Consider the following 16030-nt stretch of genomic DNA (forward strand, 5'->3'; position numbering starts at 1 on the left):
GAACTACAAGCTCTGCCCCTTTGCTTAGCTCAGGTGTTAAATGCCTTATCATATACACTTATATTAGTAAAACGTTTTCAGGACATCTCAAACTTATAAAGTTATACTATAAATTTCAAATATAAAGAATGTATAGTAAATGGTTGTCATTGTATTGTGTAAACAGTATATTATACGCAATTTTTGTCATTTTTATTACACGTCAGAACACAAATAGATTAAAATTTTGCTACCAACAATCTATTGCATAGATGAGGGAGAATAATTACGATAATTTCGATATATAAATACGTATAATTCTATGCATAACTAATTAAAGAACTGTTCATCGGTTCAAGAGTGAATGTATTTTCTAAAATAATAATTACAATTAGATATTGTTATCTAAAAAATTTGATTAAAAACTAATAGAATTACCTATGAGTTACCTATTACCTAGGAGTTTATTCGAGACAAAGTCTTCCGTAAACATTACTGTCGTTTGGAAGGCAAATATACCCACCCGTAAGTCGCTTTGTCATGGTTGCGTGTGGACAATGTCACTTTATGCCATTAGTGTACGTTAAAACCGTGACCTTGGTGCAATACATCTATTTATATACAACTGATTATTATGGCATTAATATCTGACATTAGCGGATGTCTCCGCCCGGTACATGTTTTTTGCATAAATTATAATACATTCTAGAATTTATATCATGATCGCTCATTTAAATCGGTACCGAAGTTTATTGGCTAATGCTTATACATTTAGGAACATTAAGTAAATATTCGTACTGTCGGGTGGTTTCGATTCAGTTATTTATCAAAGACTCATCGTTCACTTTTATTATATATATTATATATATATAAAAATATTATTAAAGAAATAGACATATCAACATAATTTTCATAGAAACAAAAAAATTATCGTGGTTTTAAAATACATTTAGATTACTTCGACTCAATTTTCGTTTCACTGTTGTCAATGTTCACAAGATTCGAATCAATCAGTCATTCAACTTCATTCTCACATGTAAAAACTTAAACTCCTTGTAATTCTTAACCTCTTATCGTGTCATATTATAAAAAATCTATTAGCAATGTCATCTGAAACTATTGGGAATTTACCGGTATATTCTCACATAATAACATTTTTTTCTAAACCTCCGAATTTTATAGAATAAGTCTTTTTTTGATTCCACGATGGGAGAGTTGTAGTTCCTTCTCATTTATTCTTTTTTTTCTTTCTACTATCCTACCTCAATTTTACCAGTTTTATTCAAAACCCTTCTCAAATCATTCACGTATGAATCATATGATCCATGATATTATATGTCTGCTATTGTGACCGCGTCACGGCAAAACAATTGTACGTTTAGAAATTGTGCAGTAGTTTTAAACCAAAAAAGTTGCCAGTATTATGGCAGTAACGAATTTAAAATACTTTGTTAATATGTCAAATAATCCAGACGAATAGGCTGGTATAATATAATTCGCTGTAAAATAAATCGAGAGTCCATCAGTGTAGCCAGAGCTTTATTTATAATTATTATTAACAATAATATTCTTTTTAAGCTCATATGATAAAAAGAAATAAACACTCGAATTTGTTAACACAGATGTTATTGTATTAATAAAGTGATGACATTGGAAGAATATTAAAGACTTGCAGTGCGAATGAAACTATAGCATAAAAAAGTGATGATAGAAAACCTATCATTCTTGTTAAGCTTCCAATAAAGATTTTAATACACTTAATATGACTCAATCTAATACTTATATTATATACTAATATATCATAATATACTTATTTGTATTTGTTAGAACTATAGACCGTGAACATAAGATTTCTTGGCTACATTAAATAATAATGGCATTACTAAAAAAAACAATGAAGCACTTGCTCTAATTGATTCTTATAAGAAAATACGAATAATATAATGTCCTTAATTTGCTCTAAAAATAATTAAATTTTTCGCTTACCTTACCATGTTCTATTTGAAATTATAATTTTCATATTAGTGTTTCAAGAAATTATATAAAGTAGTTTTTAAGGAAGGATATTATGAAGGTTATCATCAGTTGATTTAGATCTGATATTAAGAGCATGAATGGCTATTAATTAAATATTTCAAAAGATCTCAAAATAACTTTACTATAACCAAATACAGAAGTTTCAGTAACGAACACTATAAATTTGATGTTTGCCTATTAAATTAAATAAAAGCTTCTATTCTATAAGTATGAAAAATTTAAATGTCGAATTTTTAAACCTTATGATACGGGTACAAGATTTTATCTTTTAAAGAATCACGAATAACCTGTCATTTTTACATACAAGGTCATCAGAGGAAAATAAAAACTTTAATCGATCGTTTTATAAAGCAAGAACACATTGAAATCTTATAAGTCACGATAATTTTTATCTAAACTTATGAAATCACAAGTTGAATAATTTATTTTCTTTAGATTAGATTATAAATAACAATGTTGAAGTATTAGTTGCTGTGGGTATTATCTTATAATATAAATCAAAATTTAAAACAGACTTTTCATTGTTAGGGTTCTGCGTTGTATTTGTCTGAAGCGGTCACCTTAGTAGTTATAGTATGGGGCGAACTTTTAGTTCTTAATTGCTTGTTAAGGTTTAAAGATATGATTGAAGTGTATTCATAATTATTTAGATACTATAAGTAAGTCAATTCAACTGTTAGTCCTTACTCTATGACAATGTACTAATGACAGATTTATTTAGAAAAAAAATAATTTCCCATTCCTTAATAATCTAGTCGTTGTTTTACGATTATAAACATTTTTACATAACAATCTTTATTGATTTTTCAGGCAACATTTCTTCAATAAGAAATGTACCCTTTGTTTTTCGATACAGGACTATAAATGAGAAAAATTTATATGAAACAAATATATGAATTCATATCTTTTATATATGGCTAGGTGCCTATTTCTGTACTATAGACTCTACTGGGGTTAGATATACAGTAGCTATATTTACCATCCTTTTGACTTAAGCAGCTTGTTTTGAATAAAAATTTGAGCGCCTGAAACTAAATCATACCTTCTTTTCTTTCTTCTATACTCTTAAAGAGTGACTCACCTGATTTTACATTTGTGGTTCTTTGACGATTGTTTACAACTGATTGACTCTGTTATTTAAAATAAATGACCTAGTCACAAAATATTATAACTATTTGTAAGTTTTGAAAGTATTTATGAAACATATTGAAACTACCGTGACACTGAAAAGAAATCAAACCTTTAAGTATAAATATTCAAAATAAGAATAAGAAAAATAATAATAATAATAACGTGCTATCGAATCGAATATTTCATATAGTAAAATTTAAGGAATATATAAATTCAAATATTATTCCATATAAAAAAACCCTTATGTTTCTATCAAAACTCAAATAGTCTGAGTATTCTGAAAGCGTATCGATTCTGTAACAGGGTATGCAGCATCAATTATCATGAACACCTGTGTCCCGGGATCGATAGGCGGAGTTACAACGGGATTGGAGAATCCCGGGAAGGCGGAGCCTAGAGATCAGATGCTACAGCATCCGGAAACATAATCATGAGAAGAGTATGAAATACAGACACATATTGTTTTTATTACCGATAAATTAATTAATGAATGACAATAATAAGGTTTAACTTCAATAATATAAAAATAAGTTTATTATAAAATGTATGTTTATCTATGTACCGTCTTGAAAAATAAGCTACAAAATAAATATATATATATAGGAAAATATGATTATTGGTTAAATTACTTGAGAATACTTTTTTATTTTATCCCTGTTCACTAAACTGATAACTAAGCGCCGCCCTCTGGGAGGGTGTCATCCCCTCTGAGAGGAATAAAAACTAAGGGATGCCAGCATCTGGACCAGTTTGTCCGAATTGTATCTGTCGTTGTGATCTCTGCCGTAAATTTTGTGATTAAGTGACTAGTGATAAATATATGAGACCGTAATTCACTCACCAAGTAAGTCTATATATGCAAATATAAAAATAAAATAAAGTCTAAAAATAAGTATATATGCAAAGTTTAATATAATTAATAAATAAAAGACAATAAAATTATAGACATTTATTTTGTGTTGGCACTAAACAATATATTTTTTGTTTCACGACAAATTATATATAATTTTAAAAATGCATTTCCATGTGAGATCGGAGACTTTTGTATACATGTATTGAACATATTTTGAAAATGGAAACTTCAGGCAATACATATATACATGAGTACTAGAATTTCAATTCCTATTTTTTTTATATTTTATTTGCCATTTTACTGTTACAATTACTACCATATTATTGTGTTCTGAGGGCTCACACTATCCGATTAGAGGTTCTGAATTTAAACGACCCTCAGTAATTCAGTTTTAGAACGCAACTGTTTAAGAAAGTACTAGTTTCGTAATTGAAATAAAATTTGATTAATATAAAAAAAAGACAGATTCGAGATTATTATCAATTGAGAAAATTGAGTTTTAGTTATAAATAAATGAAGTCATATAACTATTATTTATTGACCTTTTTTTAGAAACACATTAAACTTCAGTGTATTTTTTGATTTTAATTTAAGATATATCATGAGACGAAATTATATTTGCTGTATTTGTTTTTCTTAGTGTTAATAAAAAAGATTTTATGTATGATTAAGAAATAGGGACAAAAAAAAAAGATTAAATCCTTCATGATTATCTAAAGCACAGATTTTATAGTAATATCATTTTACGATCATAACACATGTTAATTTAATATTAAGAAAAATGTGTATATAATATAATTTAATTACTTGAAGTCCTTCCAACAAGTACAGTTCATTCTTTTGTACACTTCTGTATTTAAAGGTACTACTTCACAACAACTGTGTACAACTCAACACTCTATAAATTTTTACTAAAACATTTCTCATCATTAAAAACTTTACATGATTTTAGTACTAATTGGTTCTGAAATACTACTCTTTACATTTTCTTAAAGGCTATCAATTTAATGATATCTAAGATTTACACTACTCATTTTTAATGAAACCATGTTATTTGTGCCAACATTATCTAACTGGCTAGGGTGGTGGTTTGAATTCCCACTAAGACACCTATCCGTGTGTGAAGGTTAATGTCAGTATTCCTATTGAAAAGTATATCAATTTGGTTTTATTTAATAATTTAGAACCTAAGAAGAAATTACAGTTATGTAAAGTAGTATCTTTTCTATTATAATATGTAAACTAATGCAATTTAATGAAACTATACCGTTCATATATCAATATTTAATTGAATAAAATGTTCTGAACCGTTTGTTGCTATCAAATAATTAATATATAATAATAACCTACATTATAATATATAACTAATCTTCAAATCCATGGTTTTGTTACTAACACGATATAATATAATATTGACTTATGAAGAAATCCATGAACATTAGGTATGGCCAGCAAGATGCATTTTTTAATTATTAAACTTTATTTTATGTAATTTGAATGTATTTATTTTAATAACATACATATTAATAATATGTTTTCGGAGTTTCAAATTTAAAAAGAAATATAAAATATTTAAAAATTATTTTACGGAATCATCGGAAATCCAAATTTAAATGTATGATTTAATATATGAATACTAAATTCGTTTAAATATAAAGGAGATAGTGTAAATCCAACAGTTTTTTTTTTAACTCTAAATTGCAAATTTTTTAATTAATCACACGCTAAAGGTAAAATATTATCATTAATATTTATTTAGATATCACCTTTAATGTCGTCAATCGGTTGTTGTCGCGAGAACTACTCCAAAAATTAATTAGAAAATTCCAAGACAACTTTATACACAACCGCAACCCTAATAACAAGCTACTATTTTTCAAACTGAATACGTAGCTTTCCCGGTTTTTATTTTCAACTTTAGTTAGGTAGAGAGAGGAGCTTGGGCGGTGGAGGTGAGCGTTTTACGCGCGTTAGATAGGGGCCCCTTAAACCTACGCCTGGGTCGCAAGTTCCAGGCACTGTCGAAGCTCCTCTCCATGCAACGTGGTGGTCCCGGCGACCGCACGGTGAATCCATGGAATGCTGAGATGTTTCTTCTCTCACGGTTCATCTAGGGTGACGATTTTCTCTCTCGAATAAAAACCGGGGAAAAGTGCATCTAGTGTGACGATGGCTACTCAAATTTCGCGTAACTGCCGCTGTTAAATAATACTGACTGCTTTTCAGATTCTAGTTCTATATAATTAATTACGGATAACTTTTAGATATAGATAGATAGATAACTAGTTTTCATTTGGTAAAATGATCTTCTATATAACAATCTCTATGTTTTCATTAACGTAGGTTCGAACATCAACTTTAACTAATCTGTAAAACAAAGTTCAATTGAATTATACTTATAATAGTAAGCGTCATATAATAGTTACACTTTTGAATATTCAAATCTCGTTCACTGCATCCGATACAGAACATTAACAGTATTTCATTAATAAATGATAATACATTTTAGCATTAACGTAGGTGTAACGAATGAAAAACGGAACCTGGAAAATTTGGATCCTGCATGCATGCATGCATGCATCAAGAACTCTGAGTCCAACTCTATAAAAAGGCCATCAAGAAATTTAATAATTTTAATTATATCAAAATATAATTATTTTTTTTTTACGTTTATATTTAAGCACATCGAAATAACAATATATTTTAAAGTATAGATAAATACTAGCTAAGTAATAATTTAATTACCTTTGTAACTTCATTAAGATGGAGGTATGCATTTAATTTAAAGGTAATTTTTTTTATATATTATTTTATTTGTTTAAAAAACATGTTAGAATAATAAAAAAACAATACAAATGTTGTCCCGCTCAGGCGACAGTCGAAATAATTTCAATATTCTCGTTAATTTAAAACAAAATATAGACATATTTTATGTTACAACTGCCAAAATACTTATTTATATTCCAAATATTTGTTTCTGCAAAAGCTACAAGAAACCCTTTCGCGCTTGGGGCGAGTATGTTTGGATTCCTATCAAATCAAATTTACCGGCCGCAGGGTTAGTGCTTCTGATAAATAATATATCACGCGTTCACACCTCACACTAAGCGAGCTCTTTAGGGGATAATAAATCCGTATTTATTCTTTTTATATCGACCCCTGTTAGATGTTACCCGCGGGTAATCGAATCACGCTCGTTCACCGTATCGAATCGATTGCGAATTTTACTGTCCCTCTGAGTTGAAGAATGTTGTAGGGGCAAAGCAATCGAGCAAAGTTGTCTCGAAAACATAAATATGTTATTACTTCTTACTCGGAACCCGAATCATTGACTGCTATGAACAATTGAGCCGTCGCCGTTGTTTTCACGTGTCAATTTTTATCACAATTAGAACCATTTTTTTTTTAAGTCAATAATTATATTTATTACTGTAAAATAAAATTGTTTTAAAATATTGTACGATAAAATTAACAATTTCCTATAATGATATTTAAGACTTTGTCGAGTACTCATTTAAATGAAACTAAATGTTTCGGATACTACGCGTCTTTTATTATTTTATATCTACATAATCCCGACGTTTCCGTTCCTTTACCTTTACCGTAATCACGGACAGACGAGATTAATGTGATCTCAAAGCTCATTTCAGTTTCCGAAAAATTTTGTTTCATTTAAACAATTCCCTATATCCATTTAGATCTTTGAAATAATTCCGAAAGTCTTTAAAATTTTAAATACTTTTTTTTCGAATAATTTAAAATCAAAATATATTTCTCAGTTTAATTATGAAGAGCTGGTTGGAGACCGCTAGCAGCATGGAAGACGGGTCGATGTCCTGCATGCTGGCTGAGTCTAGAGAGGCGCTTCTGCCAATCACTGGCAGTGAGAATTTGGCTCCTCGAAAAAGGTAAGTTGTTAATATTCTCTTAGAATATTATATAGTTCTACTCTATCAAGAACATAGAATATGCCTTCTGTGATGTCTTAGTCTCTCAAGTTATACGTTAAATAATATAAATGTCGTATAAAATTTTTAAGGTTCTGTACCTATTCAAAAAAAACTTTAACTATTACTTCCTTCCTGATCTGTCTGATCAGCTTGTTTAGGTTTGGCTACTTATTATACATTAAGCTGTTTTAAGTTGGCAAATAATCTTATACAACTTATAGTATCATAAAACCAGATTATTTTTTTGTTTATTGGTCTTAAGAGACTATGCCTCATGTCAAATGTTAGATTTTTCGTGTTTGAGAATTATACCATTTGATAACCTTGAGTAGTGAACCGTAGAGGAAAACTCAAATAACCGAAGTGAGAATTAAAGAAATATAGGGCACAATTTTATTTCAGAACATTAGAACCCTGTGCACTATCCGATGAAGCATACCTCTCGAGTGGCACCGGTTCTCCTTGTGCAGGCTTAACTAGAGAGGAACGCAGGCGACGCCGGCGGGCAACGCTAAAGTATCGCACCGCTCACGCCACAAGAGAACGTATAAGAGTAGAGGCTTTTAATGCAGCGTTTGCTTCATTAAGACGTCTTCTACCGACCTTACCACCGGATAAGAAGCTTTCTAAGATTGAAATACTCAGACTGGCCATATGTTATATAGCATATTTGAATCACGTTTTGGATGCCTGAATATCATTAACATTATCAGTTTTTAATTTATAAGTGAAATATGTATAAAACAAGCAACAAGCTTTTTTTAAATGCCGATAAATATTCAAAATTTTAATACTCTTAAAATGTTTAACGATATAAGATTTAAAAAAAACTCTTTGAACAAATAATAATATCTCTATCTCTTTAAACAAATTATAAAATTATGATGCTTTCTGTAAAAACAGCTGCGATTGACATACGACAACGATCCTTCGATCCCTGCTTAGGATCAAATAAAAAAATACTTCTATCTACAAATGTAATTTCGGAAAATTTAATCTGTCTTTATAAGATTTCATGAAAAGTAATTAAGTAGTTTTGTATCAAAATTACAAAAGATGCATAGTCTCGTTGCCGAGGACGATTTTAACAGAGTACATATATATATATATATATATATATATATATATATATATCTAGTCCTAATCTAGTCATGGTGTAAGTTTAATTATGAATACTTAAAAAAATATTTAACCTTCATAACTATAGGTTTTCATCGCACTGATACCAAACATAATAATAATTAATAGATTATCATATCGTAAAGAATTAGATTACTGAAAATAACATCCGCCGCTTAGCATAGCCAAGTCTACCTAATCTGTGAATATGATTAATATATTTTATTCAATGTAATTAAAAATCAAGGAACTAATTTATGATATAAACCGTAATTGTAATGTAATGTAGAATAAATTTATTTCATATGTAAATATATTAAATGCTTTCGTCTTCCTATTGTTTTATAATATTAAAATAAAAAAAAACATATACATCACAAAAGTTTTATTATTTGAAATATACAAAAATATTGCTTTATAATACTCTTTATATTTAAAATAATTTTAAATAAACATTAATTACAAATAAATCTATAAATAAAATGCTATAACAGTATATGATTAACACTATCTATCTATGTTTAATATCGTTCAAGAAACTTAGCAACACAGGGAAAAACACCATACCATGCAAAAATCCTAAAATCACCAAACTAAACAGCATCCTAAAGAAGAACACTTCAATAATCTCAGTATACGAAAATGCTAGAACTATGATCGGGACGTTAGTCAGAGTTATGCCGGTGATTATCGTAGATCCAACCTTTTTGATGGCATCGTGGACCTTTTCTTTCGGGGGACATTTACTAGTTGCATACGCGTACGCCATATGACTACAGAACTCAACAGCAATACCAATAGCCACAATTAAGTTTATAGTAGAAACGGCATTCAGAGGTATATTCCATATGAACATTACGCCCATCAATTCAACTACAATCATTATAACATTCAATAACAAAGCACCAGTGGTTAAGAAATTAAAACCAGTCACTAGGAAATTTATAAAAAGAGCTCCGAGGAGACTGAATCCAATAGACGCAAATGCATCTTCCCAAATAGTCAAATACTGTTCGTAATAGACATAGAATACCGAATATGGAAATACTTCTACATCTAATCCTGTACGAGTTTGTATAGTTTTAGTTATGTTTGCAGAGATTTCGTATGCGTTTTTAACAGCCAAAAAGTAATCCTTTGAAGTTACCAGTGATTTATGAAATGCCATAAATTTTGTATCGTAAACTGTTGCTAGACCTTGTGAGTCTAAGACGTAATTGACATTACCACCGTAACTTGCCAACCCACCCTTGGAACAAATCTCGCCAGGTGGATCTTTGAGGAATGCTGGAATATGCTTTCCGAAAGCTTCTGCTGCTGGTCTTAAGCCACCTGCATAATCAGATCTTTCAATAGAACAGTACTCGCACTCTGGCGATTCGTCTTTACTTGAACAAAACCCACCGTCTGTTGAATTATACTTGCAACAAGAGCCGGGCAAAGTTGTCCACTCGAGGAAATCATCCAGCCAAGAATTTGAACTCTTTTGAATGTATGTAGTTTCCGTATTCCGTGATGCTACAAATATTTGTGTTGAAAGAGAATCCTCGTTACATGTAAGTCCCCCGCAGAGTACGTTCTGATGATCATGATTCGTAAAATTAAGACCACTTTTAACAACAAAAAATACTGGTGGACCTGCTGGCAGAATGTTATTGACTGCTTGTAAATATTTATATACAAACGAATCTTGTGGCAAAGCCATTTCTTGATCCAAACCTACTTCAATTTGAGGTATAAGTATTACACTCACTCCTATCATAGCCATAAATAGAAGAGCTACAGTTATTTTAACACGCCAATTTAAAATAAAATTAGCATAAGGCTCCATAAACCTTTGAATTATACCTTGGTTACGAGCACCATCTTGTAAAGGATTTTCATCATCAAGTACTTTTTTCCGAATACAACAGAAGATATCATATCTATTTTGAACAGTTCGCCTGTAATCAATTGACAAAATACCAACCACAATTGTTATTTGAAACAAAAACAAAAAACCTAATGCGATTGCTGCAAATATGGCAAACGTTCTCACAGCTGGTAAATTAGAAATAGTACCAATACTAAAACAAGAAATTTGAGTCAATGAAGAAACAAACATTGACGGTCCCACATTTTTCATCATTTTACCGAAAACGTAGCGTCTTTTCATATTAAAACTCAAGTCTTCCTTGTAATCTTCAAAAGATTTGAGATTACTTTCTATATAATGCAATTCATTTACCATGAGAAAAACATTATCTATACCAACGGACAAAATGAAAAATGGAATGACATTTAAAGCTAACAAAGATATTGTAATACCAGTGTATCCTAAGATACCCGCTGCACAAGCAATAGCAATTATAACAATAATGATACAACAGACAGCGACCGAGATTTTGCATTCAACAAAGAACGATTTTAGTCTCGTCACGTTTCCCAGTGCAAGAATAACGTAACAGAACATTATTAAATAACTAATAGCAATGGGAACAATTTCTGCTCTAGATACCCTATCTATTTCGTCTTCAATTGATCTATCAGCCCCAAACGCTATATCAACAAAATCTGATTTCCAATTTTTTTCATAATCCTGCATAAGATCTATAAATTTCTTTTCCCATTCAAAAACGGGAACCATATCCTCCTGTCTTAAATGACTTGCTATAGGATAATTTATAATTAAAGTTTTAGCTTCTAAATAATTTTTATCACTAAATCCGCCAAACGACATGTCGGGATCGGCCCCACCTCCCCAGTCGGCCAAACAGTTTAGTGCAAGGTAATTATTAATACAGCCTTGTATAGAGTTTAAATATGTTTCATTGTTAATATTATTTCTATCGGGAAGATAAGTTGTTATAGACATAGACAAACATTGATCAAATCTTTTTTCCACTCCAGGATAACGAGTAGGTGCATAACATACTTCCGTTAATGTGACTGTATTGTCATCCTTCCCGATGTCTATAATAGCATTTTCAAGTTTAATTAATTCCTGTATTGCTTCAAGTCGGAAAGCTGGGCCATATGTAATGTTACCAACTGTAAATGGATCTAGACCATTAAATGTCATGAAAACCTGAGAGGCGCGATAAAATGGACCAAAACGGGAGTTAAAATAATTAAGTTCTTGACGACTACGGGAATCAGGTGCGGACCAAAGCTCTATAGGATTTGCAGTAACAATAATCTGCGATATTCCGATCGACACGCCAAACGCTATCCATGATGTAAAAAGTATCATCAAAACAGGATGATCTGATGTGAATATACCGATATTTTGGAAACATTTTTGAAAAATTTTGATTACCACATTTACTTTATACACATATTTCAAGTCTTCGCTGTCAGATATTTGTCTTCTGTATTTTCTATACTCTCGCAGAGTTAAAATAATGAAAATAATAGCAGTGAGCACAAAAAAGGTTATCCCTACCGAAAATCCGATGCAGTTGACGCTTAGCACTTCACAAATGTCTGGAATTTCAACTTCTAAAGTTCCGCAGTTTGCGAGACAATCTATACAACTGCACGGGATATTTCCAGCTAGCGTTTCATTGCACAACGGCGCTCTTGCGTTCATAGAATCTTCAGGTGTTGGCCATCGGAGGAAATTAACTTGAACGGGAGCGATTGGATTAACGGAAATGTTTCCGGAGAAGCCAAACCAAGCGTCAGCGTCGCACACGGGAGCGTTACCACACATCAGATTAATAGCAGGGATACCGGATTGCGGCACGATCACGCCGGAACATGATTTATGCGCATCAATCATAAAATCATTGTAGAGCCTGTAATTGATCTCATTTACATATAAAACATTATCCGGAGTTACCATCGTCGTGACGTTCACGAAACGTGCTTGATCAGGCGCACAATTCATTTCACATATCTGTCTCACGAAGTTTCCGAGACACGTCGGACATCTTCCGAGGACACCAGCAGCCAGAAGCATAGAGTTTGTCATGCTTCTAATCTGTTCGGCGTCACAACACAGTAATATGTCTTCATCCGGCTTCAGGTTTCCTGATTCATCGTACAAGACAAAAGGACATCTCAACTCCAATAGCGAGAATATATGATCTCTTTCCTCTTTAGGTAACTGAGTTAGTAAAGCTGGTGGTTCTGTATCAACTGGACAGGGTTTTTCTAATCCATTTACAACCGCGCAAGTACCTCTCATAACACATCTTGCCAAAACGCCCGTATTCCACAAGCACAAGGCAACACACGCGAAAAATATAAATTTAATATACATTTTTGCTTCAGCTCTTCATAAAAGTCAATAATTAACGAAACATTATTCAGTTTATGTTGCGATATTAGCGGCGTAACGTCTGAAATGGCCGACGAGATCCCTGTCGCCCAAAATAAGTTAATATTTTTTTTTTATATATAACTGATAGGCTATCAATAAATCTTGCAGGTGACTGATAAAAGTTGCTCGAAAAATAATTAGCGTTATATAGAATACCAATGAGTGAAATATTGATAAGACACACGTGTGTACAATGATTAGAAACGGAATTCTTTGTTTCTTGATAATACTGTGTAGTCACAGTATTATTTTTAGTACTTTCTATTTCTCATATTTAATGTAGACGGGTTCAACAATTGAGCTAATTGAAGTTCGACATAAACAGAAACATTGAAGAGAGAAATAAACTTTTTGAAATATGTACAAGCTGTTCATATATAATATATATCGGCGCTATCAGCTTCAATGACGGATGCAACATGAAAATAACTTAAGGCTGTCATCAATTATTATAACAACTTATTGGTAGTCGTTACTATTGTTAAAAGTAAAACGAAATCAAAGACTGTTTAAAAGGAGAATAGAACTATGTTTGAATTCTGGTATAAATATGACGCACGACAGCAGAGTTCAGTGAGGGCGAACCATTGAAGAATGTGACTATGAAGATCCTTCGAGAAATACAAGAACATTTAGAAGAATTGAAGTTTCATTTTAAAATATCTGGAACGTACTAAAACAAGTGACATTAGTGACGTCAGCGAGGCTGGCGTCCTGTCTTTAAAATAATGAATTTGTAATAAATCTGATATATACATTGGATCGTACACTTAGTGTATGAGAACATGTACTATATCTTGTCATTTAAATAACATGCAATTTTCCCTAACACATTCCTTGCTTACTTATCAATTTCTTTTCTAACTTCTTCATACAATAAATTATTTGTAAACCGTTCAAATTAATACCAGTTATTTAGAACTTAGCATCGTAGACAAAATACAAATATTAGACATTTAATGTCACTAACAAATCCACTAAGCTGTAAATGATTTGAAATCGCAACCCAACTCGGAATACGTAGATATCAAATGAGCATCAATATGATTATTTTAAGTTTGCAGCGTTCGGAATACGACTTTTGACCGTTTCGCATTCTATCACCTTCGTTAATACTGTCATGTATGAAGATAAATGAATATATAACTATTAACCCCCCCGTACGTAGTGACGATGCTAACTTGAGGTAGATGCTTATCTAATCTAATCTTAACTTATACATCTTGACCATGGTACCATTCGTATTTAATTTAGATAAAATTTGACATTTCATTTCTTCTATATTAAAATTAGATAATGACATCTTTTGAAATTAACTTGCCTCTTGATTTCTTGTTGATAGTAAGGATCCTTACCTTTACGTAAAATCTTTAGTTTTCTGATATTATTTAATTATTCAAATGAAACAACTTTATCTTCCATCTATCGCATGTAGTATTACTTCTTACAAATAAGTGTATTTGTTTTAAATGAAAATAAGTGTTTCGGATACTCATCATCATCATCATCATCAGCCTATCAGAGCCCACTGCTGAACAAAGTCCTCTTCTCACATGGAGAAGCTTAGAGCATTAATCACCACGCTTGCTCAAGACGGGTTGGCAATTTCAATCCTATAATTTGAAATTATAAGACCAGGTTTCCTCACGATGTTTTCCTTCACCTTCTGTCAGTGGTGTCTAAATACTCTTAGAAAGTACATATGAAAAGATCACATTGGTACTTTTGCCAGGTTTAGAACCCGCGCCCTCACATGTGAGAGGCGGGGCCACCTTAACCTTAACCTCCAAGCCACCACGACTACTAAATCTCGGGTACTACGAGTATTTTTATTATAATACTGTGATAATGCTTAATGTAAAGTGTAAAGGAACCAAAACGTCGGGATTAGGTATGTAATTATAAAATAAATAAGAAATAAAAAAACGCGTAGTTTTTTTATTATGTGAAAGGTGACAAACGAGCAGACGGCCTACTTGATGGGCAGGAGTCACCGCCGCCCACGGACACTCGCAACATCTCTGTGGTGGATGCGTTGCTAACCCTGGTTTTTAGGGAGAGGAAGGGATGGGAATAAGGAAAGGGTGGAAACGGGCAAAGGGCAACCGGTTTGGTCACTTATCGGACGAAACGCAGCTATTAAAGTACTTCCCCGGTCGAGCCAGCCCATGTGTGAGCTGTAGTTACTTTACCACTACTAGGCTCTACCACCTGTTAGTAGTATCTAAAAAACTGAATCTCATTTAAATATATACTCGCGAAAATCTGAGAAATCTCGTCAAAAAACGCCATTAGATTGAAGTGTAAAAGCCTGTCTCACTTGATTTCAGAATAAAAGTATGAACTATTATAATAAGCAAATTTCTATTATTTCTTCTTACATATTGTAAAATGTAATTGCATTGATCCGAGTACTATAACGTGTGAGCTTCCGTAAACCAAAATAAATAACCAATATAAATCTTTACAATATTATCTTTACTTTCCTGATCATCTTCTCTTAATAAACGACAATTAATACAGCCCTCAAAAGCTATATTAAAACGCATTATTCCTATAAATGATCTATAGTTTTTGCTTATTTATTTCTTATTTAATGTAATACCTACCAATATTGTACCAAAATATGCGTAATGTAACACAGAGCGTCTAATT

The 16030-nt window shown here is 31.6% G+C and overlaps 2 protein-coding genes across 2 annotated transcripts; one reads left to right on the forward strand and one right to left on the reverse strand.

The window, feature by feature from the left end:
- Window positions 1-7786: 7786 nt before the first annotated feature.
- On the forward strand, window positions 7787-8644 carry LOC116770736 (helix-loop-helix protein 1). Its single transcript, XM_061520979.1, has 2 exons — window positions 7787-7908; window positions 8335-8644. Exons 1-2 carry the CDS (start codon window positions 7787-7789, stop codon window positions 8642-8644), a joined length of 432 nt encoding a protein of 143 aa, XP_061376963.1.
- Window positions 8645-9463: 819 nt separating this feature from the next.
- Window positions 9464-13437, reverse strand: LOC116770962 (NPC intracellular cholesterol transporter 1 homolog 1b-like). Its single transcript, XM_032662618.2, has one exon. It carries the CDS (start codon window positions 13313-13315, stop codon window positions 9581-9583), a length of 3735 nt encoding a protein of 1244 aa, XP_032518509.2. The 5' UTR covers window positions 13316-13437; the 3' UTR covers window positions 9464-9580.
- Between the last annotated feature and the right edge of the window lie 2593 nt (window positions 13438-16030).

The sequence above is a fragment of the Danaus plexippus genome, chromosome 7, assembly GCF_018135715.1.
Source record: "Danaus plexippus chromosome 7, MEX_DaPlex, whole genome shotgun sequence".
Taxonomy (NCBI): Eukaryota; Metazoa; Arthropoda; class Insecta; order Lepidoptera; family Nymphalidae; genus Danaus; species Danaus plexippus.